Below are 23,478 nucleotides of genomic sequence, written 5' to 3'. Positions count from 1 at the left end.
TCTGAATGCTAACCTGGCTAGCTAAGGCTTGCATCGTAAATCGGGGAGTTGCCCATTGAAAGGTGGGTGGCCGTAGTAACGTTTTCGAGAAATAGAGAACCCAGATTAAAAATATCTTAGTTTCTTGTTTCATCCTGATTTCCCCTAGTCTCTCTAAACCCTCGACTTGTGGGGATTGTTCTGCTATGTTTTGCACAGGCAGCCCCCAAATCAACCAGGCCCAAAATAAATTCCTAAAAAGGATTCACCGGAGCTGTTTAAAATGTGTATTATTAGGAATTTGATGTATCTCAGCGGGTGGGTTTAGAGCACTCCTGAAATCCTTTTCCTTAACTGGAGAAAACTTATGAGAGGGAGGGAGGGAGGGAAGAGAGAGAAAGAAAGAAAGAGACACGCAGAGAGAAAGAGACAGAAGGAGAGATATGAGACAAAAATAGAGAGAGAGAGAGAGAGAGGAAGAAATAGAAAAAGAGAAAGAGAGAGAAAGGAAAGAGAGACAGAAATTGACAGACAAAGAGAAAAAGAAAGAAAGAAAGGTTTGTACTTACTGTCTTCTGACATCTCTAAAGAAAGCCTCTGACAGATACACTTCCTCCACATAAGAAGGCAGAGAACTGCTTTTCAGTTTTCCCACATAATATTTCTCCGGTTTCCGCAGCTTGGACTTCTTCAAGTGCTCCACCACTTTGTAGGTGTTTTCGCTGGACGTGGTGAAGAATTCCACAATCACATCCTTCCGCTTGGACTCCTTGTCTGACTCCTTCTTGGTCTGCAAGGAGGATAATAAAATAAGAAGGGAGGCGGCTGAGCTGCTCTTTTTGAAACGTGGTTTAAAACACGAGGATGACCAATGACTAAGTTCTAGTCAGCTCTGTTCCTTTTCTTTAGGAGTTTCCATTCATGTTTTCAACCCCTTAGGAAGCCTGTCTGGTCTAGTGATGGGAGCCCAGAACCTGGAGACAGGGAGTTCTAGTTCCATCTTAGGCATGAAAGCCTTGGGGGGGACTTGGGGTCAGTCACAAAGTGATGGTGAGTTCTAGTCCTGCCTTAGCCATGACTGTCAACTGGGTGACTTTGGGCCAGTCACCAGGAGACGGTGAGTTCTAGTCCTGCCTTAGCCATAAAAGCCAACTTTTGGCCAGTCCCTCTCTCTCTCTCTCCCTCTCTCTCAGCCCAACCCACCTCACAGGGTTGTTGTTGTAGGGAAAACAGAAGGCAGGAGGTGTGCTGGATTGTAAAGATAACCGAGGCAGGATAGAAAGGAATCGATCAACGGGGTGGGAAAAGCTCCTTGTAATCCACGCACAAAGGAAGCGTGGATGTCGCCTGATCCTCTTAGCTCACCAGGTCTGGCTCAGTGCTGCCTTGAGCCCTGGGGCCCAAGACTTTCTCTTCCGCTGCTCTTTCAATGTCATCTCCACTGATGCTGATCTTGCCGCTCCGGCGAGGAGAGGCCTCCGTTTCTTCCTCTTCCTCCTCTTCGATACGATCGGGTCCTTCAGCGTCCCCCTCTTCCAGAAGCAGCTCTTCCTCGCTCTCTTCTGTTTCTTCTCCCTCTTTGGTCTCCTCGGTTGCTTCTGTTCAAAACAATGCAACCAAATATATTCCAGTCCGGCACCTTCAAAGTTGGACAGGGAAGCTGTGGCCCTCCAGCTGTGGCTAAACTACAACTCCCAGCATCCCTCAGCAGTGGCCAATCCATTACAGGTTTACATCTGGGCTTACATCTGCCCCTGAGCCCCTGTTGTGGTTAGCTGGCAGCAGGTGCGGACGGCTGAGGAGAGTGAGGACTAGATGAGGGGCCAGGACCCTTCACAGATTGTGGAAGCTGGCAAGAGCGATGAGGAGGTTCCTGAGGAGCCTGTGCCAAGTGCGTGTGCACGCAGGGTTGCTCGCAGGAGAGAGCAGCTGCAGCAGCACGGGAGACTCAGGAGTAAGGCTGCAAGGTAATGGCCCCTCCTTCAAGAAGATAAAAGCCAGCTGTGAAGCCAACGTTCTTCGCAGGAAGCAAAGACGTTTTGAAACTCAGCCTCGTGGACATTACAGTATCTTAAGTTGGTATTTGAAGACTCTTGTGTTGTGGAATATTTCTTATCTGTGATTCGTGGCAGTCTCGTATAGTTTTGGCAAGGCTTGTGCTTATCAAAGTTAATTAGTTTGCAGCAGCCTTTTAACCGGGGATTCGTAATAATCATTACAAGGTTTCTGTTCCCTTTGGTTCGTGTTTGTTTTACTGGAAAAGGGTTTGGGTCAGAACAGCCCCACATTTCCGTTGCTCAGGGAGACCGTGGTTAAGCGAGTTTTACGCGCTTTCTTGCCACAGTTGTTAGCAACCGTGTTGCTAGCCATGAATAGTAACCAGTGTTTCACTGCAGTTGTTAAGTCAATTCAAACTATTATTAAGTGAATCTGGCTTTCCCAGACTTCGCTTGTCCGGAAGTCACAAAAATAGATCATGGGGCACTCTGGCCTTCGTAAATATGAACCGGCTGCCAAAAGGTCTGAATTTTGATCCCGCGACCAAGGGGATGTCGGTGTGAAAAACAGCCAGATGTTACTTTTTCTCAGTGCTGTTGAAATTTCAAACTTTGCTTAAACGGGCAGCTGTAAGGTGAGGACATCCATGGGAGCTGACCGGAGGCTGGTAGCAAAGTCAACAGGAGGGAGCTGGATTCACATAACGACCTCCCGATTCGCTTAACAATGGCAGCGAACTTCAAAGAGGGCGGGAAACAGTTGTTTTTTAAAAATTACTTAACAAATAATAATGGCGAGTGCTGAGATGGATAAATTAACCCTGATGTTATGAGAGAAGGAGGACTCTGAATATTATAAAATTTGGGGGAAATGGCTATGATTGGATTGAATTAAGACAAATGGGAGATGAAAGAATTAATGAGAAGCAACCTATAAAGGTTTACATTTGCATAAATTGTACATATTTGTAAATAAGCACAAAATAGAAGTTTATGAGATAGATGTCAGATACTGTTAATGTCATAATATGTATATTTTTTGCTTCGGTTTTTAAAGATATAAAAGACTAATAAAGTTTATTAAAAAAATTACTTAACAACCAACTTGGATAGAAATTGGGGAGGAACTAGCCGTATTTGAAAAAAAAAAAAAGGACTTCATGGGATGTAATCCTTACCTCCATCTTCCCCTCTTCCTTCATCTGAGCCTCCCGATTTCTTTAAGGTCTTCTAAAATAAAAATAAAAATGGAGAAAAATAGGGGAGAGGGAGAAAGGGAGAGTAAAAACAAAAAACCAAAACCCACAACCATTTCCCGCAACATCAGCGTAAGGAACAATTAACACAAGGTCCATCCTGGCTTTAAATAAACTGCCCACGAATCCACCAAGCAACGCGGAAAGACGGATCGAATCCACTGTATTAAGAAGCAATCTAACCAGGATAAGAAGCCACACCCCAAATAAAGAGACTGGCATGGCTTGTTCAGACCAGGGTGGCAAAGCAGGGCTTCACTTGTATTTTTGTGGTTGTGATTTGGATTGGCAGCTAAAACGTATTTGTTAGATGGAACAGGCCTGGAAATTCGTGCCGCAGGAAGGCTAAAAGTATAGAGAAAAGCGTCAAAGCGCCTTCTTTTCCAAGGTCCAGAACAAGATAAAATCTGGAAGCAGCTCAACCAGGCGCTCCCCCTAATCCACAGGGGTATAAGAAGAGTGCCAGCCTTCCAGAAAACCTCCACTCCAACCAATAACTCCCAGACAGACAGATCTTCTCAAAAGTTCTTTTTCTAATCTGGATAGTAAACCGGCACAATTGTGGGAATCCCGAACCCGACAGTCCCCGGCTTCTGTGCAGCAAGTAAAACCGACAAACTCCATCCCCTGCGCCCATCCTCGCATCCCGTGCCCCAATCGCCATCCGTCCCAACGTAAGACTTCCCCCTCACTTATGCGCAAACTAACATGACCTTGAGTTAGAAAAAGAATGTTGCGATGTCTAACTACCTACGCTCCAGGAAATTCCCCTCCTCCCGTTTTCCCAGGCTCAAAATGGGGCATCGTGGGAGCATCTGGTCTCAATAGGGCTACCAAAGCTGACCAGGAGGAGGGGAAGTGGAGCTCCAGCGCCACCGGATTTGCGAGATGCTGGTACGGCAGCCAACTTTTTGTCACCCTGCATTCTCCTCTAAACCGCCATTCAGAAGGACTGGGAATTCAGGCTCTAAATCCCACCGGCGGCTGTTTGACGGGCGTCTCTGAGTGCCGGCTAAGCTTCATGCATGTTGTATTAAGCGGTCTGTGTTTTTTGTTTTTTTTCTGCCTACCCCTTTGTAGCTGCCCAGGACGTAAAAATATCGGCTGATGGCCGCGCTGTAGGAAAGAAGCTCGTGCCGAACATGACGCGGGTAAGCTGTCACTTTAGACAAGAGGTCTTGATGGAAGACGGTGTACCTTGACGAAAGGAAAACAGGGGAATCTGAACCTTTCCAACCTCCTTTCTCCAAACTGCAGCAGTTCACATTCTAGTGGGAGGATGAGCGCCCCCCCCACCCAAATTATTATAAATTGATTATATTATTATTATGCTACCTGAGACTTCTCAGGAAACAACTGAACGGAAAACTGCCGGTGACCTTCTCCATAACCAAGTAAACTAAACTAAACTGAAAGCAGAGATTTTCTTCCTCAAATGGGTCCAAACCCCTCAAAGCAACTCTAGGCGGTCCTTCTCGTACCCGTTGTGAATGATGTCCAAGGCAGCATAAACCTTCTCGAGGTAAGCTTTCAGCTTCTCATCGTTGCTCTGCATCCTGAGTTTGTCCACTGTGATGTCCAGATTCATCTCCCTTAGCTAGTTGCGGGCCGAAAACAAAGAGAGGTTTTGTATATATATATATATATAAACCAGTTGCATATTAGAATGATTTTAGCTGATGCATGGAAGGAGCTCATTTTAAGAACCAGCCTGCAAACAAAATGTTCTTTTAAGCTGCTTTGACACTGGGGGTGGGGGGGGCAGGAAAGGCTAAGAATAATGATACACAGAGTGCCTGGTGCTCTCTGAGCTGGGTGGTTTTCTGCATCATTACTACTAGGTAATATCAGTGCTAGAGGGGAGTGGGGTTTGCAGAGAGGAAGAAGAGGAGGAGGAGGAGGAGGAGGAGGAGGAGGAGGAGAAAGGGGAGGAGAAGGAAGAGGATGGCGTTCTTGGTGCTCTCTGACTTTGGTTCTTTTATTGCAGACATTTCACGACCCAACTACGTAACGTCATCGGTGCTAGAAGGGAGTGGGTTTTGCTTAATCCCCCCAAACAAAGAACTACCAACTCAGACAAACGATCCAACTATAAACAAAAGTCTCATCAAGGAACCACCACAAACATTCCCACCAACATTGACAGGGCAAGCCACTGTATATAAGCAGAGAGCAAACCTCACTCCTTGCAGCACTGATGATGTTACCTAGCTGGGTAATGAAAGGTCTGAAACAAACAAACAAACAAACAATCTCAGAGGGACCCTAGAATAATTCTAAAGTGGACAGCCTGGAATTTCCCCCCTCAAAACAAAGCCCCATTTGTTAAAAAGGCAGATCGCTCCAAAATAATGTTCTTCTTTTTGCATCCTCCAAAAACGGGCGAGGGAGAGAGAAAGCGGTCTGCATCTTCCAGAGAGAAGTTTCAGATTAGACAAAAAGGACCTTAGAAAACTAAACGGAGAGCAGAAAAATTGCTCCCTGGAGATCCTCTCCAAAGGATCTTTACCCAGGATCCAATTTCTCAATTTATTTATTTTTTTGCAGTCTCCTCCCAGGCAAACCCCCATCCCCAAACGGGGACCGGCGCTCTGACCTTGTTCATGTTTTCGTGCTTGCAACGACAATCGTTTAAAGCTTTCTGAAGTTCGTGGTCCTGTTGGATGAGTTTCTGCTGGTGGACGTCGAAGATGGCCAGGACATCTTGGAAGTACTGATAGAGGTGCCTGCAGTTGATTTCACTGTTTTTAACCAAGTATTCGAAGTCGGCCTGGAAACAATCGGGAAGAATGAGAAAAGATCCATGGAGGAGATGGGAAAAAGAGACAATCCTGACCAGGGAAGGCTTGGATGGAACCCCTGGGAGGAAAAAAACTGAACCTCAGAAAGAAAGAAAGAAAGGAAAGAAAGAAAGAAAGAAAGAAGGAAGAAAGAAGGAAGGAAGGAAGGAAGGAAGGAAGGAAGGAAGGAAGAAAGAAAGGAAGGGAGGGAGGAAGGAAAGAAAGAAAGAAAGAAAGAAAGAAAGAAAGAAGGGAGGGAGGAAAGATGGCCAGAGAAAGAGATTTTCTCCCAGATTTTTAAATTTTTTTAAAAGCCTCTTTTCCCGTTTTTTTAAATGAGATTTTCCCCTTCTCCCTTCTCCTTTCTTTTAATGAGCTTCCCCGTCCCACTGATGGGAGGGGGCTACACTTACATCCATCTTCTCTATCTTGACTTCAAATTGAAGCTGCAGCTCCCCGATTAACTGATAGAAACTGGGGTTTACAATCTTCTCGGCTTCTTTGGGGGTGCAAATCTTCATGTCGATCAGATTTTGCTAAAGAGGGAGGGAAGAAAAAGAACAAGGATTGAATTGCTGGCCTGCAATTTCTAAGGCACCGTTTCCATGCCACGCCTAGAATCCAGGGGGAAAAACAACAGTTTACACTGACTCAAAGGAAGAACGATCGTTTTCTTACATTCGCTTTCCTTGGAAGTCAACAGTTTTTGATGGAAGGTGCAGGCAGTCCTTGACTTAGGAACAGTTTGTGGGCCATTCGAAGTCACAACGTCAATGACAAAAAGTGACTTTAGGGCCCCCTTTCACACTTATGACTGTTGCAGCATCCACAAATTCAGAGGCTTGGCAACTGACTCGTTTTTATGACGGCCGCAGCGTCCCTGGGGTCATACGATCCCCTTTTTACGACCTTCTGACCAGCGAAGTCAAGCCAGATTCGCTGAACGACCGTGTCAAATGTGCTAAAATTCACTTAATCTCACTTTGCAACCAAGAAACCAAACGAAAATTGGGCTCAGTTGTGGTTGTGGATTGAGAACTACCTGTATAGCAACGGAAGTAGACAGTTTCCTCTCTCTCTAAAAATCCCATGGGGAAAACAGCTTCCCTTCGGGTGAATAAAAGATCTTATTATGCACATTTTCTTTCTTTCTGTTTTTTAAAAAAGGGATAAGATCAGCCACACTTAGAAAACACCTTATGCCCGCACCTATTTTAAAACTCACCTTGCATTCTTGGAGTTTTTCCAAACACTCCTGACAAACCTTCTCATACTGGAGGCGAATTCTCATTATGGACTGGACGTTGTGAGTGTCTTGAGGTGAGAAAGGAAGGAAGGAAGGAAGGAAGGAAGGAAGGAAGGAAGGAAGGAAGGGGAAGAAGGGAGGAAGGAAGAGACGGTGGGACGGAGGGAAGGGGAAGGAAGGAAAGAAGGAAAGAGGGGAGGAAGGAAAGAAAAAGAAAAGGAAGGAAAGGAAGGGAGGAAGGAAGGGAGAAAAAGAGGGAGCAAGGAAAGGAAGGAAGGGAAAGAGAGAGAGAGAGAGAGAGAGAAGCAAGGAAAGAAGAAGGGAAACAAGAGAGAAAGAGTCACTTTGGGAAAGCCTTTTTAAAATCTAGACTACTGGCAAGCAGTGCAATATGCTGGTAGGAATACTCAAGTCCCAACTAGGTTGGGTGACTTGGCTGTGGTCAACTCTCTCTCTCTGCCCAGCCTACCCCACAGGGCTGTTGTTTTAGGGCAGGAATCAGGGAAGGCCCCTGTACGTGGGATATAAACCACCCGTCCATTTTCAATCAGTATCCTCGGCTCCTCACCTATTCGCTTATTTAATTCTACCAGAGACTGGTACCATTCGTTGATTTCGGCCTGCGTATGCTTCAAAGGCAACAAAGAGCTATGAATTAAAAAAAGAAAAAAAGGAAGAGAAAACACATTGAAGAGAATGAAGGCGGAAATGCAAAAGGTTTGGGTGGAAGGGTAAGAGAAAACTCTCGAGGAAAATTGGTAGAATTTGGGGGGTCGGGGGAGGATTTCTGGCAAAACAATTCATGTTTAAAACAGAAATATATAGCTAGCCTATTTACTTCCAGCCATTCATTCATTCTAAGTCACAACAGCACTGAAAAAAAGTGATGTAACCCCCGTTAAGGTCACCATTAAGTTAAGGTCCCTGTTAAGGACACGTGATCAAAATTCGGATGCTTGGCAACTGTCCTCGCATTTATGACGGCTGGAGTCACATGAACCCCTTCTTCCGTCGGGAGGTCTCCTCCAAATAACAACTGTGCTACTAACTTAACAATTTACGGAGATCCGTTTAACAACTGTGGCAAGGGAGGTCATAGAATTGGGCAAAGCTCCCCACAACAACTGCCTCGCTTAGCTAGGCAGATATTTCGGGGCTGGAATTTGGGGTCGTTAAGTCGAAGACTTCCTGTATACTAGCAGCCAGCGCTACCATCTATCTATCTATCTATCTATCTATCTATCTATCTATCTATCTATCTATCTATCTATCTATCTATCTATCTATCTATCTATCTATCTATCTATCTATCTATCTATCTATCTATCTATCTATCTATCTATCTATTATATTTAGATGTTATATTTTTGTATGTTTGCCTACCCCAGGGAGAATAAATGTTCCTTTCTTTTTTGGGCCAGCGATCGCTGATCTTCTAGCATGCTCTCCAATTCCATTTTCACAGCACTTGGGTTCTGTATTCGTTCACTTCCCATAAACTCTCTGTGAGATTAAAAGCAAACGTCAGGCGAGAAATAAAATATGGTTTGGTTTCTCTTTTTTAAAAGAAAAAAAAAAGCGGAAAGGTTTTCAGGAGGCCCCGAAGGAGGATGCTGACTGTAGTTTTATCGGATAGGTCAACGTTTTTAAAAGTATGTTCTGCGGAATCAGGAAGAGGAGGACTGTGGGGTCCTTGGTGCTCCCTGAGCTGGGTGGTTCTCTTGCAGGCATTTCATGACCCAGCTAGGTCACACCATCAGTGCTAGAAGGGATTGGGGTGTGCAGGGAGACGGAGGACGGGGAGAAGGAGGAGGAGGAGGTTTATTCAAATGTAGACAACTTGTTGGGAAAGACGGAAGGCAAAAGGAGACGGGGAGGGCAGAGGAAGAGATCCTAATCTCCTGGGCTACAGCTTGGCCGCCTGACATTTCTGGGGTTCACAAGCAAGGATGTCTCCTAAGAGAACAGTGTCCCCCTCTCCCCTTGCGACCCCCCCCCTCACCGGAAACTGGAAATGATATGCTTCTTCTGCACGGCTTTCCAGACCTCCTTCCTCTCTTCCAGCTGTTGGCGATAGAAGGAATCCCTCTTGAGGTTGGCCTCCATCAGGTTAAGGAACAACTTGGAGGTCGCCCTCCGATTGGCCAGGAGAGCTTGGTTGATCATCTGGGAGCAGAGAGGAGAGAGCCGGTGAGGTGCAGAGGCTGGAAAAAAGGGGGACTTCATTTTTCACACGGACGGTCGCGGTGTCCATGGTCCCCTTGTTACGACCTTCGGACATGGCAAGTCAACAGGGAAGCCAGATTCACTTAACAACTGGGGCAAGGAAGGTCGTAGAATGGGGCTTAGAAAACCACTGAGCTGCTGCCACGGAGATTTGGGGCTCGATTGTGCTCCTAATGAGAGGAATACATGCATGTTTTGCGTTGTGAAAGGGGATCACCTCACACGGACATGGACACCGCAAACCGTCATAAATACAAGCGTCCGAATTCAGCCACGTGACCAAGGTGGGCTAGAGTGGTCGTAATTTGGAAAGCTTTTGTCATACGTCACTTTCTAGGGTGCCGTTGTAACTTGGAGTGGTCAGTAAACGAACGGTTGTAAGCCAAGGATTACCTTGTATAATGTTTCAATTGATTCTTACTGCAGACCCCCAGATCTCAGAATAGAAGAGAAGAGAAATTGAGAGAGGAGAAATAGAGAGGGGAGAAGAGAAGATAAAATATGGAATGGAATAGAATAGAGGAATATAATAGAATTAGAGAGAAGAAAAATAGAGAGGAGAGAAGGGAAGGAAAGGGAAGGGAAAAGAGAAGAGAACAGCTTGACTCCCTCTTCTTAGGGGCAGCCCCTGAGATCTCAAGGGGAAGGATTTTTACCATGGCTTCCTTGTGCATGAATCTGTGGAGATCCGAGGTTAGGAGATAGGCGATGTCCTCTAGCATCTTGGTGTATTTGCTCAATACCACCGTGATCTGGAAAGGCAAGCGATGAAGAGGAAGGTCAGGGGACAGAAGGGTTAGGAGGGACCTCAAACCCCCTCCTCAAGGAAACCTTATGGTATGCAGTTTCTAACCTGTTTTTCCCCACCCTGGTATTTTATTTTATTTTTTGCTAAAAGGCAGGACAGACGTGCGAAGTCGAAACGCTCATGACTCACCTGTTCTGCCCGGTCCACCTCACACTGGTGTAAAGCGTCATCCAGGTCTCGAATCCACTGCCTTCTTTGCTGGGTCTCTTGGAAAAGGTGGGCCCACGTTTTCTCAAAGTCCTGGAAAGAAGGGATGCACCGTAACACCGCAACGTTCACAAGATGTCAACTAAAAAGATACTCCTTTGGTCTTTTTAGTGGCCAGCAGAAAAGATGGGGACTCCCGCTAGTCACATGGCTGTTAAACGAAAATGGATTTTTACTTGCTGGAAGGTCAAATTTAATTTATTTGATCCTTTTTGTTACTTTTATTGTTTTTTTATTTTTATTTTTTGCTTTAAATATGGTTTTGCATTGTGTAAACCGCCTCGAGTCGTCATGGGCGAGTAGGCGGCAATATAAATTAAATAAGTAAATAAATAAAATTTTCACAGAAAATGGAGAAAAGTGGCCTGGGATCAAACTCCACATTGGCTTGATTTGCTCCAAACGCGGGAAAAATTAAGCAGTAGCGACCAAGATTTTTTCAGGGGGGGGATAAGGAACCATCTGCTTACCTCTATAGTGTAGGAGATTAAAGTGATGTCGCTTTCAGAGATACGAAAAAAGGCTTCAAAAGCCTGATCCGATTCTTGTAACTGGATCAACAAAGATTTCCCATGCTTCGCATAGCATTCTTCAATTTCCTGAAAACAAAGGGGTTTTTCTTTTGTTTTTTTTCCTGACAGATGAAACAGAATCCAGCTTAGGTTCTGACATGATTACGTGTACAAATTCAAACTGAAATGCCTTTCGTTTAAGCTGAGACACGATTGAACCAGACTTCCATTTTTAATGGTGATTGTTAAGTGAATTTTGCAGTCATAAATCCAAACCCATTCATCTGAATGGGTTTGGGTTTGTTTTTTGCCCTTTAAACGATTGGTGGACTTACCTGTAAGAAGGACGAATAAAAAAATCCAGCTTGAGCTTAAAACGGCCTAGCCTCACCTTTCCGACACATGCTAGTTCCTGCTTGAACTGGGCCACAACTTCTTCGTAACGCAACTTTTTGTTCTTGTAGATACGCTCCACGATGTCGCTGGTTCTTTTATCTGAAACTGAGAGGATGGATTTCGGACAGAGATCAGGGCTAAACCCCGGTTTGTTTAGTTATTGGGTATTCAGAGGCTGGATTTGGGGAAAGGCTGTTTCCTGAATTTCTTAAGAGGCACAAAAATAGGAAAAAAGAGTCAGGCAGTTTGGTCCAGTGCTTAAGGCACCAGGCTAGAAACCAAGAGATGGTGAGTTCTACTCAAGCTTTAGGCACAAATGCCTTTGGGCCAACCACTAGGAGACTGGGAGTTCTAGTCTTGCTTTAGGTGTGCAAACCACCTGGATACCTTTGAGCCAGTCCCTCTCTCTTAGCCCAACCCACCTCTCTGGGTTTCTGTTATGGGGAAAATAGGACGAGGAAAGAGCATTAGGTTCATTCATTGCCTGGAGTTATTTATAAAAACAATAAAAGGAATAATTTAATAATAAAAGAAATCTTTAAAAACCCGCAAGATTTTTCTTCCGTCATCCTAAATGGTGTTTTGCAACGATATAACTAAATATTTTTTTTTAAAAATGAGCTTTCAGTTCAGCCCAAACGGCAACTTGACACAATTAAAAGTGTTAATATTTACCAATGACATCGGCAAGGCCTCTGACTTCCCGCGCAGCGATTACACTCTCGCTTTCTTTAGCCTTCGCACGTGCCTGAGTCACAGCCTCCCTGCAGCAGGAAAGGGAAAACTTTGCCCTCAAGTTCCGACCACCCCTGAGCCCAACATTCCTGTTGATAAGCGGGACATGTGTTGAGTCACTTTTGTCTCATTTTACGATCTTTTTTGGGGGGGGGGCAGTTAGTAAGTGAATTACTTGCCGTTGTTAAGTTAGTCACATCTGGCTCTCCCCTTGTTGACTTGTCAGAAGGTCGCAAAAGGGGGCTCACGTGAGCCCTGGAACACTGCGACCGTCGTAAATACGAGCCAGTTGCAAAGAGTCCTAATTTTGATCACGTGACTGCAATGGTTGCAAATGTGAAAAACGGTCCTAAAGTCACTTTTTTTCAGTGCTGTTGCAACTTCAAACGGTCACTAAATGAACTATTGTATGTTGAGGGCTCTTTGTCCTTAACAGCTGCAGCGCTTCGCTTAATAACCATGGCAGAAAGTAAAATCGAGCGTGACTCGCTTAAAAACCGCTCTGCTTAGCAACAGAAATCCCGGCCTCCAAATTCTGCTCAAATTGACCTTCCTTACTTGTATTGCACTGGGTTTTCGGTGAGCTGATCGTTGGGCATTGCCTTGCTCCAGATCTCCTGGCGCTCGGACAAGAATCCATAGCTGGTCCTTCTTTCCAAATCCCTCACCAACGGGATCTTTCCTGGGAGGACTTTGTGCTGGGTGATCTTGTTCCTAGCCCGCCCCAGAGCATGCACCAGGTTGATCTTAGCAAATCAAAACAGAAAAGAAAAAAAATAGAAGTGACTGTGATTATTTTTATTATTAATATTATTATTATTATTACTACATTTATTTACTACCCATGTTGCCGCAGGGATACTCTAGGCAGCTCCCAACCATGAACCAAAACAAAGAAGTAAAAAGAAAATGTAAACAAAACAAGGAAAACACAATTTTCTGCAATTCCATCCAAACACGTTACACACACCTCGTCGTCGAAGATCTGCCTGTAGACCTTCCCGCTGGGCAGGACCCGGGCGACCCCCACCGTGCTGGTGATGGGAAGCCCGTGGGAACTCTTGCTGGATTTGCACATGGCGGGGCGCTTCCCGGGTTTAACTAAAGAAACCAACGGACGAAAGTCAGCGGCGGTTAGGAACGGCGGGAATGCAAATATTCTCTCTCTCCCTCCCCTCCGCCCGACATTCACAAGGCCACCTCCGACACGCGTCTGCGGTTTCCATGGTAACCCCGGGCGCGGTGGAGGGAGAGCGACCTAATTCTCGCGAGAACCCGCGGGAATCCCGAGCCGGCTTCCTGGTCCTCTGGCCGTTGCCTGGAGACGCCGGCGTTGCTAGGGGAGATGGGAAAGAGTGCGGGGATGATGCTCTTGGGCTCCCAGCTTACCTCCCCCCCCTTTTTTTTCCTGGGGGAGAATCAATAACTGCAGGAATGAATAAATTTATTAAATTTATTGGCTCTCTCCATCTTTCCATGAGGTAGCCATTGTCTTTCCCCTCCCCATCCCTTGCATCCAACGAGTTTGGCATTGCTAGAAATATGCCAAAAAACCGATGCATTTCACCCAGTTTGCATCACGCACGATGGGGCTGAAAACAGATTATTCTTCAGACTAAGGTGGGAGTGGGCTGATTCCAAGCTTGCCAGAGCTCCTGCCTTTGATTTTTTGCTACCAAAGTAAAATCTGCCCAAAGCTCAATGCAAGAGACACACCTTTGTGCTCACTGACAAGCCATCACACATACAAATGTTTGGATTCAAAGATGCTTTACTTTGGCGTATCAACCTTGGATAGAGAAGTGTGCGTTTCAGTGAAGACTACTGAAAACAGGATAGAGTGAGCTAGGTTCAACTCAAGTGTGAACTGCAGCTACCCAAATAAGCCACTGCAATCCTAGGCTGCATTAACAGAAAGATAGAATCAAGATCACATGAATACCACTTTATAATGCCTTGATAAGAACATACATGGAATATTGCATCCAGTTTTGGTTGCCACAATGTAAAAAAATGTTGAGATTCTGGAAAAGAGTGCAGAGAAGGGCAATTAAATTATTGGGATGCTGGGAGGATAAAACATATGAAGAATGGTTGCAGGAATTGGGTATGTCTAGTATTGTGAAAAGGACTAGGGTTGATAAGATAGCAGTGTTCCAATATTTGAATGGCTGCCACAAAAAGAGGAGAGATTCAACCTAGAACTAAGGAGGAATTTCCCGACAGTCAGAACAATTAACCAGTAGAACAGCCTGCTTTCAGAAGTTGTGGACCATCACTGGAGGTTTTTAAGAAGAGATTGGATAGCCTTTTTGCCAGAATAGAAATAGCATAAGTCTCCTGCTTGAGCAAGGGGTTGGACTAGAAGATCTCCAAGATCCCTTCCAACTCTTGTTATTGTTATTTTTTTGTCCTGACGGATGAATACCCCGTATTTCCAAGAAACATAGCCAAAAGAATTATCCCCAAGCCAGTTCCTGACAAAATCTGCATCCTGTAATATGTTTAATATGCCAATTAAAATCTAGGAACTTACAAAATATTCATGTTTGTTTACTTTTTAACATATTGTACAAATCTTAGGTTGGTTTACAGTAAATCAGTTCCAAATACCAAATAATATACCAAACCAAGACAATAGGTTAAATCACCAAGCAAGCCAAGAATGCACACCAGGATAGATGTTCCTTTCCTTGCTTCAATTTATTTCCCAGATTAAGAGGATAAATATCATCCCACAATTCTACATAATGGGATTTTTAAGTCTCGCGCCCTAAAAGAGGAAAGGATAATTTGATAACAGCAGGAAAGAGGCAATCAATTCTGGTTGAGAAAGAAGTATCTGCCATCCTTGAGGTCCTCCTCAAACCCAGGGTTGACCCAAACAGACTTGGTTACATCATCTCCATGCCCTGTCAGCTTGAAGGAAAATCTTCATGGATTCCCTAACAACCACCACATTGTTCATTCAACCCAAACTGGGTTAAAACTCAAGTTTCATTTAGTGCCAGCTTTCTTGAGATCTTCAGGAAGGATGCGGCCTTTCTTCCGAGCTTTAGCCTTCTTCTTCTCAATTCTGGCCAGCTTCTTCTGCTGGATGTTCTTGCGACGTTTCTCTTGTCGCTGCTGCATTCGCTCTACCACTTGTTCAGTCCGCTTTTCCCACTTCCTCTGACGCTGGGCTTTGCGCTTCTCCTTGCGTTTCAGGGCGGCCTTCAGCTTCTCTTCATCATCGCGGATCTTCACACCTTCTGCTTTGTAAAGGACATTGGTCCACTGCATCTTTGCCTCCAACTCCTTAGCTTTCTCCTCATCTTTGGCCTTCAACTCTTCCAGCTTGGTTTTCCGAGATTCCAGACGGTCCAAGAGTTGTTTATAATTCTTGCCGGTCAGTGGTGTTATGTTGCCTTTAACGGATTTTCTTTTATCCTCCTTCTTCTTCACTTTGTTCGGCTCCTCTTCTGCGCCGACCTCCACGTTATTAAACAAGATGTCAGGCTTGCTCTCTGCCTGCTGGGTCTCTGAAACCACGGCGGACGAGGCCTCTTCTGCGGTTTCCTTCTCCAATTTCTCCTTCATTCTGAACTCTTTCCTCCGACGTTTCTTTCTCTCTCGTTCGTATTTCCTTCGCTGGCGCTTCTCCAGCACAGAAGGTGACAGATCTTGGGTACTAGCCTGCAAGAAACAGGAAACAATCCAAAACATCATTTTGACTTACTCTACACAAGTGGCCAACCTCGTTCCTAGTGCAATAACTCCAGAATTTCTACCCCAAAAGACCCAAATTTGGAAATTCTGAGAGCTGCCATGTGTCCAACATCCATCAATCCTAGAAATTCAACCATGTACTTATGTAATTAGCTAAATAGAAGTTTCTCATATTCTGGTTTCCACCATTGATTTTGCTTGTCGAAGTTAAGTCATTTGTTAAGTGAATTTTGTTCCGTTCTACATGACTTTTCTTTCCAGTTGTTAAGCGAACCCTGCCATTTTTAAGGGGATCACGTGACCCTGGGAGCTGCAATCATCATAAATACCAGTGTCTGGGTTTGATCACATGACCAAGGGAAAGTTGCAATGGTCGTAAGTGTGAAAAATGGTCATAAGTCACTTTTTCAGTGCCGTTGTAATTTTGAACAGTCATTAAACGAACTGTTGTTAAGTTGAGGACAACCTGTATTTTAAATACTCCCCACAAGGGTGTGAAAAGATAAGGAATGATTGCACTACCTGTCCAGAGGTCAATGGTTATACTCCCAGACAAGTGATATAAGCTAGAAGGTAAAATTGAGAATACTACTCATATTCCTCTGGACCTGGAAAGCTAACTTTTTAAAACTTGTGTCTCCATCCTACCTTCCCAGATATTTCTTCAATTTTGCTGTGTAGCCTCTGCCGCAAGAAATCCATTGCGAAATTCGTGTCAGGTGCCTTTTTACCCCCTGGGTAGATAAAAAACAACAACCAAGATTAAAAATTATGGCCCACCCATGCAACACACCACAAGCCCTTCTTATTTTCCTCACGACAATCCTGTAAGGTTGGTTGGCCTGAGAAAGAGAGGGACTGGCTCGAAGTCAGCCAGCTGGCTCTCATGCCGAAGGCGGAACTCGAAACTTGACGTCTTCTGGTGATTGGCACAGTCACCCAGGCAGGTTTTGTGCCAAAAGCGGACCAGAACTCACCATCTCCTAGTGTTTGGCACAATCGGTTTTCATGCCTAAGGCAGGTCTAGAACTCTCATTCTCCTGGTGATTGGGCCAAAGTCACCTAGCCAGCTTTCATGCCTAAGGCAAGACTAGAGTTCCCAGTCTCCTAGTTTATAGACCAGCACCTTCATCATTAAACCAGACTGGCTCACTTCCCCCTTCTATCATATTCTTACCTGTAACACCAGGTGTTACTGACGTGTCTTTCCCATTTCTTTCCTCTGCATTGGTACCAGGTGTGATTGAAGTAACTGACCCTGGCTTCTTAACATTGGAGCCTGCTGGTTTGGCTGGCGACACTTGGCTGAATTCGCTCCTAGAAGCCTCCATTTTATTTTTATTTTTCTGATTTCTTTCTTTCTTCTTCTTCTTCTTCCTGGGCTGAGCGCTCTCATCCCTCAGCTTGCTTCCAGACACTCCTTTGAAAACAGACCAATGGATTTATTATTCATTTAATTAATTAAACGATCAGAAAGAGATAGAAAAAAACCCCAGTGACTTGCATAGAAAGCTGCAATTTGAGCTTTAAAAGGTTTTTAATCTCTGAGACAAATAACCCCATGTCCTCTACCCTACCCTTCTAAAAATAACAACTTTATCGTTCTATCAGAATCTTCCTTCGAACGCCCAGAATCCCTCAACAGCAAGACGGGAGGCATATACATTTAATCCATAAATAATAAAATAAAAACTAAAATTAAATTAGTGGGGGAAACTCAGGGTGTGACTCTTCTGCGTTCCAGGATAAAACAAGGAGGTAAATTGGTGTAGAAATCAGAAATCATACCAAACGTCCTTTTCAGCGGTTCACGGAGTTCCTGGGTGCAAATCTTCTTCGCCAGAGTTTGCAAGTAAAAATCTGTGGCAACTAGGCTGGCCATTTTAGAGCAAGATCAAAGCTGATTTTTTCTGGAGGAAAAACGCCTCTGAAATGATGAGGGTTTCACGTTGCCTTTCGGCCCTTCATCCGTTTTGCCACTGAGATGAAATCCTGTACAAAGAGACAACAACTGATGAACAATGGGGGGCAGGGGTGGTGGTGGTTTACTGTGAAGCCAGGGAGCTGGTCTTTGCATTTTTTAAAAAAATGCAAAGATTCCATTAATATTTTTAAAGACTTAATGTCAACTCAGATGAATGTCAATAGCTATCATTTGGTGTTTTATCTTGTTCTTTTTATCATGTTCTATGCTGCCTAGAATCATTTGATGGAAAGTAAGTAAGTAAGTAAGTAAAGAGAGAGGAAGGAAAAAGGAAAAGAGGGAAGGAAGGAGGGAAGAAAGGAAGAAGGAAGGGTGGAAGGAAAGAGGGAGGGAGGGAAGGAAGGAGGAAAGGAAGGAGGAAGGAAGGAAAAGAGAGGAAGGAAGAAAAAGGAAGGAAGGAAAGAGGAAGGGGAGGAAGGAAGGAAAGAAAGAGGGAGGGAAGGAAGAAGGAAAGGAAGAAGGAAGGAAAGAAAGAGGGGAGGAAGGAAGATGGAAAGAAGGGGAAAAAGAAGGAAGGAAGGAAGGAGGGCAAGGTTGATAGATAAGTTAGCAAGCCAAACCCCCAAATTTCCTGAGCAAGGAGGCTTCGGAGGCTGGGAAGAGAGATCCATCACCTGGTTGGGGGGGGGAGATCCGCAGCGGGCTCAGGATCGAGGGCGCAAACGAGGCGCAAGAAGGGAAGCCCCGCGCGCAAAGCAGGGCGCACGCCACCAGCTCCGCCCCCCACGTGGCTGCAGTGGCTTGCCAATCGATCCACGCGATCCCTTCGCCATCCAGCTCGGGGCTCGATTCCCGCAGCCTGGGAAGGTTATGGGATGGCGGCGGGGGTGGGACCCAGGCGGGGGGACGGCCGAAGGGGCGGAGCGCTTTTTGCGCAAGTGGCTTTCTGCAGGATTGCGTGTCCTCTGCGCTTCCCCCGGGGTGGCGATTGTGCGCGTCTGCCCGGCTTTCTTTGCGATCCGGAGGTGCTCGGGCCAAGCGAGAGTCCTGAACCGTTTCCCCATCCTTGTGATATGGGGAGAATTTTTACTTAAAACAGCCCAGTCCTTTCAATAAACTCAAAAAGAGAAATAACAGCAAAGAGGAATAAACTCACATCTGGCTCAGGATCCAATTTTCCAATGCTACTTTTTAAAAAAAAAAAAAACTAAGCAAACTCCACAGCAGCTGGCATTTTAGTGCCACGCTTCACCTGTATTTTTTTGCGTTTTTTATGGCATCCTGTGAAGTTAAAACGATTTGCTTTGCACCAATGCACCAAGCTTTCGAAAGCTGTAGAACTGATCTGCACTCACACTAGAAACACCAGGACATAAACTAACCCGCCCAAATAAACTTATTTCTGCAGTTTGGATTTGTGACCCTCCTTTTAAACACCCGCCTTAACGTTTGCAGTTCAATACATAAATGATCCACCAAACCAAACACTTTTGCAGTGGCATCCTTTCAAACATCTGCCTTACTTTGGGGTGTCTTTAAAAAGAGTCTCTCCTGGTTTACATCTTTTTGTGTTGGAAAGAATTATCCACACCTTGGGCAAGACCAGATTCAGCTAACTTTATTTCAACAGCCTGGTACAATAAGGAAAAGAAAAAGAAAGAGAAAGAGAGAAAGAAAGAAGGAAAGAAAATGGAAAAGTTGTGGATCCCTTAACTATCCATGTCCGATACCTTAAATCCTGTCTGCTGGGTTTTCTGGGGCTGTAACTTTGCAGTATTTGGGGGCCTGGTGTTTTCTCCTTCTCGATGTCACAGAAAAATAGATCCCTCAACAACACAGAGGTCACTTTCCTAGTCTGAGCATTTCTTAAAAAAAAAATCTCTGTGATTTTTGTGATGTTAAATATCTTCTCAAAGCAAAAAAAAGAAAAAGTTTTCCAGAATATCAAAACGGCGTTGCAAACACAACAAGGAAACCGCTTCTATAGATAGTCCTTGACTTACGACAGAGCCCAACATTTCTGCTACTAAGGGAGACAGTCGTTAAAAGTAAACCTTGCCCCATCTTACGATCTTTCTCGCCACCATTGTGAAGTGAATTGCCGCAGTCATTAAGTGAGTTGCACAGTTGTGAATAGAATGTGGCTTCCCCATTGACAGCGCTTGTCAGGTGGTCGCAAAAGGGGATTGTGTGGCCCCGGGATACTACGAATGGTCATAAATATGAACCAGATGCCCAGCGGACGAATTCGGACCATGTGATCACGCCTGCAACGACTGACAAGGTGGAAAACGGTCCCAAGTCACATTTTTTTCAATGCTGTCGTAACTTCAGACACTAAATGAACTGCTTATAAGCCAAGGACTGAAAACACTAAGTAAACACCCATGAACGTAAGGCGTACAATCACGGTTGAGCCCGATATTTCGGTGGCTAAAAGTTTATTGTTGAAACGCCAACTGCACGGAGCGGGGCACTGGGTGTGTGTGTGGGGGGTGGAATCCGTTTTAGGGGTGCTCGGGGGCGCCCACTCCGTGCCCGTTGATGTGCGGGTGTGAAGACCCCGAGGCAGGTAGATTCTGCTCCATCGCGCTGGCAGCGGCAGCCAGGGAAGTGATGAGACTTTCCAGAGGCGAGCCCATCGGTTCCTGTCTCCAGTAGGCTTCGGAAAGAGAGAGGTTGCTGGCATCGCAGACGCCGTAGCTTGGCGGGACAAGAAGCCCATTAAGGCAGCAAGGAAAGAGAGACACAGAGAGAGAGAGAGAGACAGAGGGAGGCAGGAGGGGGAATAAAAGGAGGGGAGAAGAAAGCGAGAGAGAAGCAAATGCGTTACGAAAACAGCAATTATCTTTAAGAAGGTAATAGCAGCATATTGCGGGGGGGCCCTTCAGAACCAGATTTAAGGCTGGGGCTCTTTATAAAATAAATAAATATTCAACCTACAGGTAGTCTTGGACCTACAACCATTCAGACCAGGATTTCTGTCGCTAAGCGAGACAGCTGTTAAGGGAACGCTGCCTCATTTTAAGACCTCCCTTGCCACCATGGTTGAAGGGAATCAATTAATAACGGAGTTGTGTTACTAGCTGAACGACAGTGGTGATTAACAGCTGTGCCAGCCAAGGTGGTAAAATGGGACAACCCTCACTTAACGACAGAAATGTTGGGCTCAATTTGGTCGTAAGTCAAGGACCACCTGTATTTTGCAGGGGGTAATTCTCCCCAATCCTGCCCCATTTTCTTCCTTCGCTCCTCCAGAAGCCAACAGAAATTGCAAAAGTTCACAGACAAGTTGCCGAAAAGAGAGGCACAAGCTAAGTGTAAGAGACAGGAGGAGAAGGCAGGCCATTCTCAAACAAGCTGTGGGTTAAATATATATATATATATAAATAAGAAATAATAAAGAAATAAAACAAAAACCAGCCCAAAGTGGACAGTTCTTTTTCCTACCACAGTTTTATTTATAATAAAGCTGCAGCAATCATTAGGGGATTTGCATATATTATTAAAGATATACGAAAAAACTAAGAATGTCGCCGAACTCTTAAATAAGATTCCAACAAGGACAAAAAACCCGCACACCCATTTAAATCCCAAAACTGCAAGATTGTCGTGCAGCATTTCCCTTCTTAGAAGTTGCATGGGAATTGCAAACAAGGAAATCAGAGGGGCTTGATGTTTTGTGGGAGACAGCCAGAACCAACCGGGAAATATTAAAAGCACAGGTTTTTTAAAAAAATCAGTGTTTTAAAAAGTTTCAGAATGCCACCTCTGTCTCCAAGGTCAAAAGAAAAGAATAGAATAGAGGCCAATGTCCGGTTATCCCAAGATTTCTCCGTGGATTTATTTGTACCTGGAAGAGTAATACTCCTCTTCCAGTTCGTAGAGATCGACGGAGATTTCGTCCCGCAGCGCGATCAGTTTCTTGTCGCATTCCTCCTGCAGAGCACGCAATTGCTGATTGCGTTGGTTGATGGCTTCGTTGACTGAAGGGAAGTCGTTAAGGATTAAGAATTGCTTGAGGTCAGATACCAGCCTCATAAGGGACTCGCCAGCTCGGACCTGATGGAAAAATCCACATACAATGGCACTCAAAGGCTTTGAAACTCATCAAATTTGGTACTCAACGCATTTTGATGCCAATTTTTTTCTTGTCTTGGTACTCATCATTTATTTGTTTCAATGCACAACCTAGAATTGTCAGTGTTGGCTGCCTTATGTCTCACTACATTATTCCTTATGGGAAAAATTCGGTACGCATCGTTTTTGGTATCGCACCTCCCGGAATCAATTAATGATGAGTAGCAAGGTACCTCTGTATTTGAAAACATGGCCAAATTTTATCCGTTCTTAGCAACTTAGGTCATGGATTATTTCTTGCCCGCTCTCTGGTGGGACAGAATTAAAACCCTGTTTGTGAGGGTGGATGGCAATGCCAACATTTCTCAATGGTCAATTTAATTAAACCAATTTGTTGTATATGCGTAAATAATGTTAAATTAATGAAAGGCAGGTTCGCAACTCAGCTCCGAGCAGAATCATCTGCAGAATTTCTCAGCTGTAATCCACTCACAATATTTGCCGCTCTGACGTGCATCTCATAGTTATCTTGTTCGCTTTGAGTCGCGCGGGATACTTGGGTTTCCTCTTCAATCTGGAAAAGGAAACAAAAATCCAACCATCTGCGTGTTATTTGAAAAGCTATGAAGCATTTCCCCCCGTGCTCTAAAAAAACCCTATTTCTCTCTTTCTTTGCATTGTGTAGCATTGCTGTCTTACTGGAATAATCTGAAAATGTTCAAAGCAATATGCAATATAGCAAAGAAGCTGTGAACGCTTTAAAGGAGCAAAAAATTAGGCTGAAGAAGAAAGAGAAGAGAGGTCTCTTCTTACATATTTACCTTGGCAGACTTGATGATTTCTGTGAAGTTGTCCATGATGGATTTGACATCATCTTTCAGCCGCTTGTTGTAGGACTGGAGTAGAGTTTCTTTACTTTGGGGTAGGACTCGTTGCTGCGACATGGCTAGGTAAGGAATGGACCAAAAAAACGGCATCACAAATGACAAATCCAGAGAAAAATGCATTAAAAAACTCAAATCTAAAACCATTTTTTTTAAAAAAATGAAATATTGCTCATAGAAGTTGCATTTCATTTTTCAGGGTTAAAATTTGCACCTTGTGTGAATGTTATTCCCGAGCCACCCATTCGCCTGCAGGCACATCAATATTATAAAGAAAATTAAGAGGTCCTAAATAGTCCAAAAATGGATGGATTTTTTTTTTCCTGATATACATATACATACGTACATATAAATATGAAGCAAATAATCAAGATTGAAGAACCAAGAATTAAATGTCAGAAACTAAATATATTCCATACCTATTTAACTAACAGTGTGGGGGCAGATCTGGGAGCAAGGCTGCATTCATACAACAAATGAAGCACAAACTAATATTTTAATCTATTGCATCGAGCTATTCCTCATAAAGGAGAGAGCGCATTGTGAGAATAAGGCTACTGAGCCATGCTCCACACATTTAAATGACCAGAGACAGAGCATTGCAAAAGTGGTTTGAGACAGCAATGCAAATGAAAAATTCACTTTCTTACCTTATCCACATCCACACTTTTTACTTCCACTCTTTAATCAAGCATTTCTAATCCGAAAAGGGAGGGTTTTTTTTGTTTTTTTCAGGATTG

At 44.4% G+C, this 23,478-nt stretch overlaps 3 protein-coding genes across 3 annotated transcripts in view; all 3 read right to left on the bottom strand.

The window, feature by feature from the left end:
• Positions 1 to 13,542, bottom strand: part of CCDC180 (coiled-coil domain containing 180) — a 28,464-nt gene extending 14,922 nt beyond the window's left edge. The window contains exons 1-19 of the mRNA XM_026712433.2: positions 13,401 to 13,542; positions 13,113 to 13,243; positions 12,701 to 12,888; positions 12,083 to 12,171; positions 11,403 to 11,512; positions 10,970 to 11,098; positions 10,422 to 10,532; positions 10,141 to 10,236; positions 9,261 to 9,424; positions 8,642 to 8,761; positions 7,827 to 7,906; positions 7,238 to 7,326; positions 6,426 to 6,548; positions 5,829 to 6,002; positions 4,714 to 4,829; positions 4,303 to 4,429; positions 3,155 to 3,206; positions 1,345 to 1,577; positions 549 to 769 (exon numbers count right to left, since the gene is read on the bottom strand). Of these exons, the coding sequence (XP_026568218.2) occupies positions 549 to 769; positions 1,345 to 1,577; positions 3,155 to 3,206; positions 4,303 to 4,429; positions 4,714 to 4,829; positions 5,829 to 6,002; positions 6,426 to 6,548; positions 7,238 to 7,326; positions 7,827 to 7,906; positions 8,642 to 8,761; positions 9,261 to 9,424; positions 10,141 to 10,236; positions 10,422 to 10,532; positions 10,970 to 11,098; positions 11,403 to 11,512; positions 12,083 to 12,171; positions 12,701 to 12,888; positions 13,113 to 13,220 (2,330 nt within the window). The 5' untranslated portion in view covers positions 13,221 to 13,243; positions 13,401 to 13,542. The remainder of the gene's footprint in view (positions 1 to 548; positions 770 to 1,344; positions 1,578 to 3,154; positions 3,207 to 4,302; positions 4,430 to 4,713; positions 4,830 to 5,828; positions 6,003 to 6,425; positions 6,549 to 7,237; positions 7,327 to 7,826; positions 7,907 to 8,641; positions 8,762 to 9,260; positions 9,425 to 10,140; positions 10,237 to 10,421; positions 10,533 to 10,969; positions 11,099 to 11,402; positions 11,513 to 12,082; positions 12,172 to 12,700; positions 12,889 to 13,112; positions 13,244 to 13,400) is intronic.
• A 1,081-nt stretch (positions 13,543 to 14,623) lies between these two features.
• Positions 14,624 to 18,680, bottom strand: SURF6 (surfeit 6). The gene is made up of 5 exons (XM_026712474.2): positions 18,449 to 18,680; positions 17,639 to 17,842; positions 17,028 to 17,270; positions 16,499 to 16,584; positions 14,624 to 15,817 (listed from the first exon to the last, which is right to left on the bottom strand). The coding sequence occupies exons 2-5, from the start codon at positions 17,730 to 17,732 to the stop codon at positions 15,140 to 15,142; spliced, it is 1,101 nt and encodes a 366-aa protein (XP_026568259.1). The 5' UTR covers positions 17,733 to 17,842; positions 18,449 to 18,680; the 3' UTR covers positions 14,624 to 15,139.
• Positions 18,681 to 19,375: 695 nt separating this feature from the next.
• On the bottom strand, positions 19,376 to 23,450 carry MED22 (mediator complex subunit 22). The gene is made up of 5 exons (XM_026712244.2): positions 23,389 to 23,450; positions 22,676 to 22,800; positions 22,348 to 22,428; positions 21,628 to 21,836; positions 19,376 to 20,477 (listed from the first exon to the last, which is right to left on the bottom strand). Exons 2-5 carry the CDS (start codon positions 22,796 to 22,798, stop codon positions 20,282 to 20,284), a joined length of 609 nt encoding a protein of 202 aa, XP_026568029.2. The 5' UTR covers positions 22,799 to 22,800; positions 23,389 to 23,450; the 3' UTR covers positions 19,376 to 20,281.
• Between the last annotated feature and the right edge of the window lie 28 nt (positions 23,451 to 23,478).

The sequence above is a fragment of the Pseudonaja textilis genome, chromosome 17, assembly GCF_049901715.1.
Source record: "Pseudonaja textilis isolate UNSWEBS1 chromosome 17, rPseTex1.2, whole genome shotgun sequence".
Classification (NCBI taxonomy): Eukaryota; Metazoa; Chordata; class Lepidosauria; order Squamata; family Elapidae; genus Pseudonaja; species Pseudonaja textilis.
Note: the sequence above shows the minus strand (reverse complement) of the source record. Positions and strands in the feature narration are given on the sequence as shown.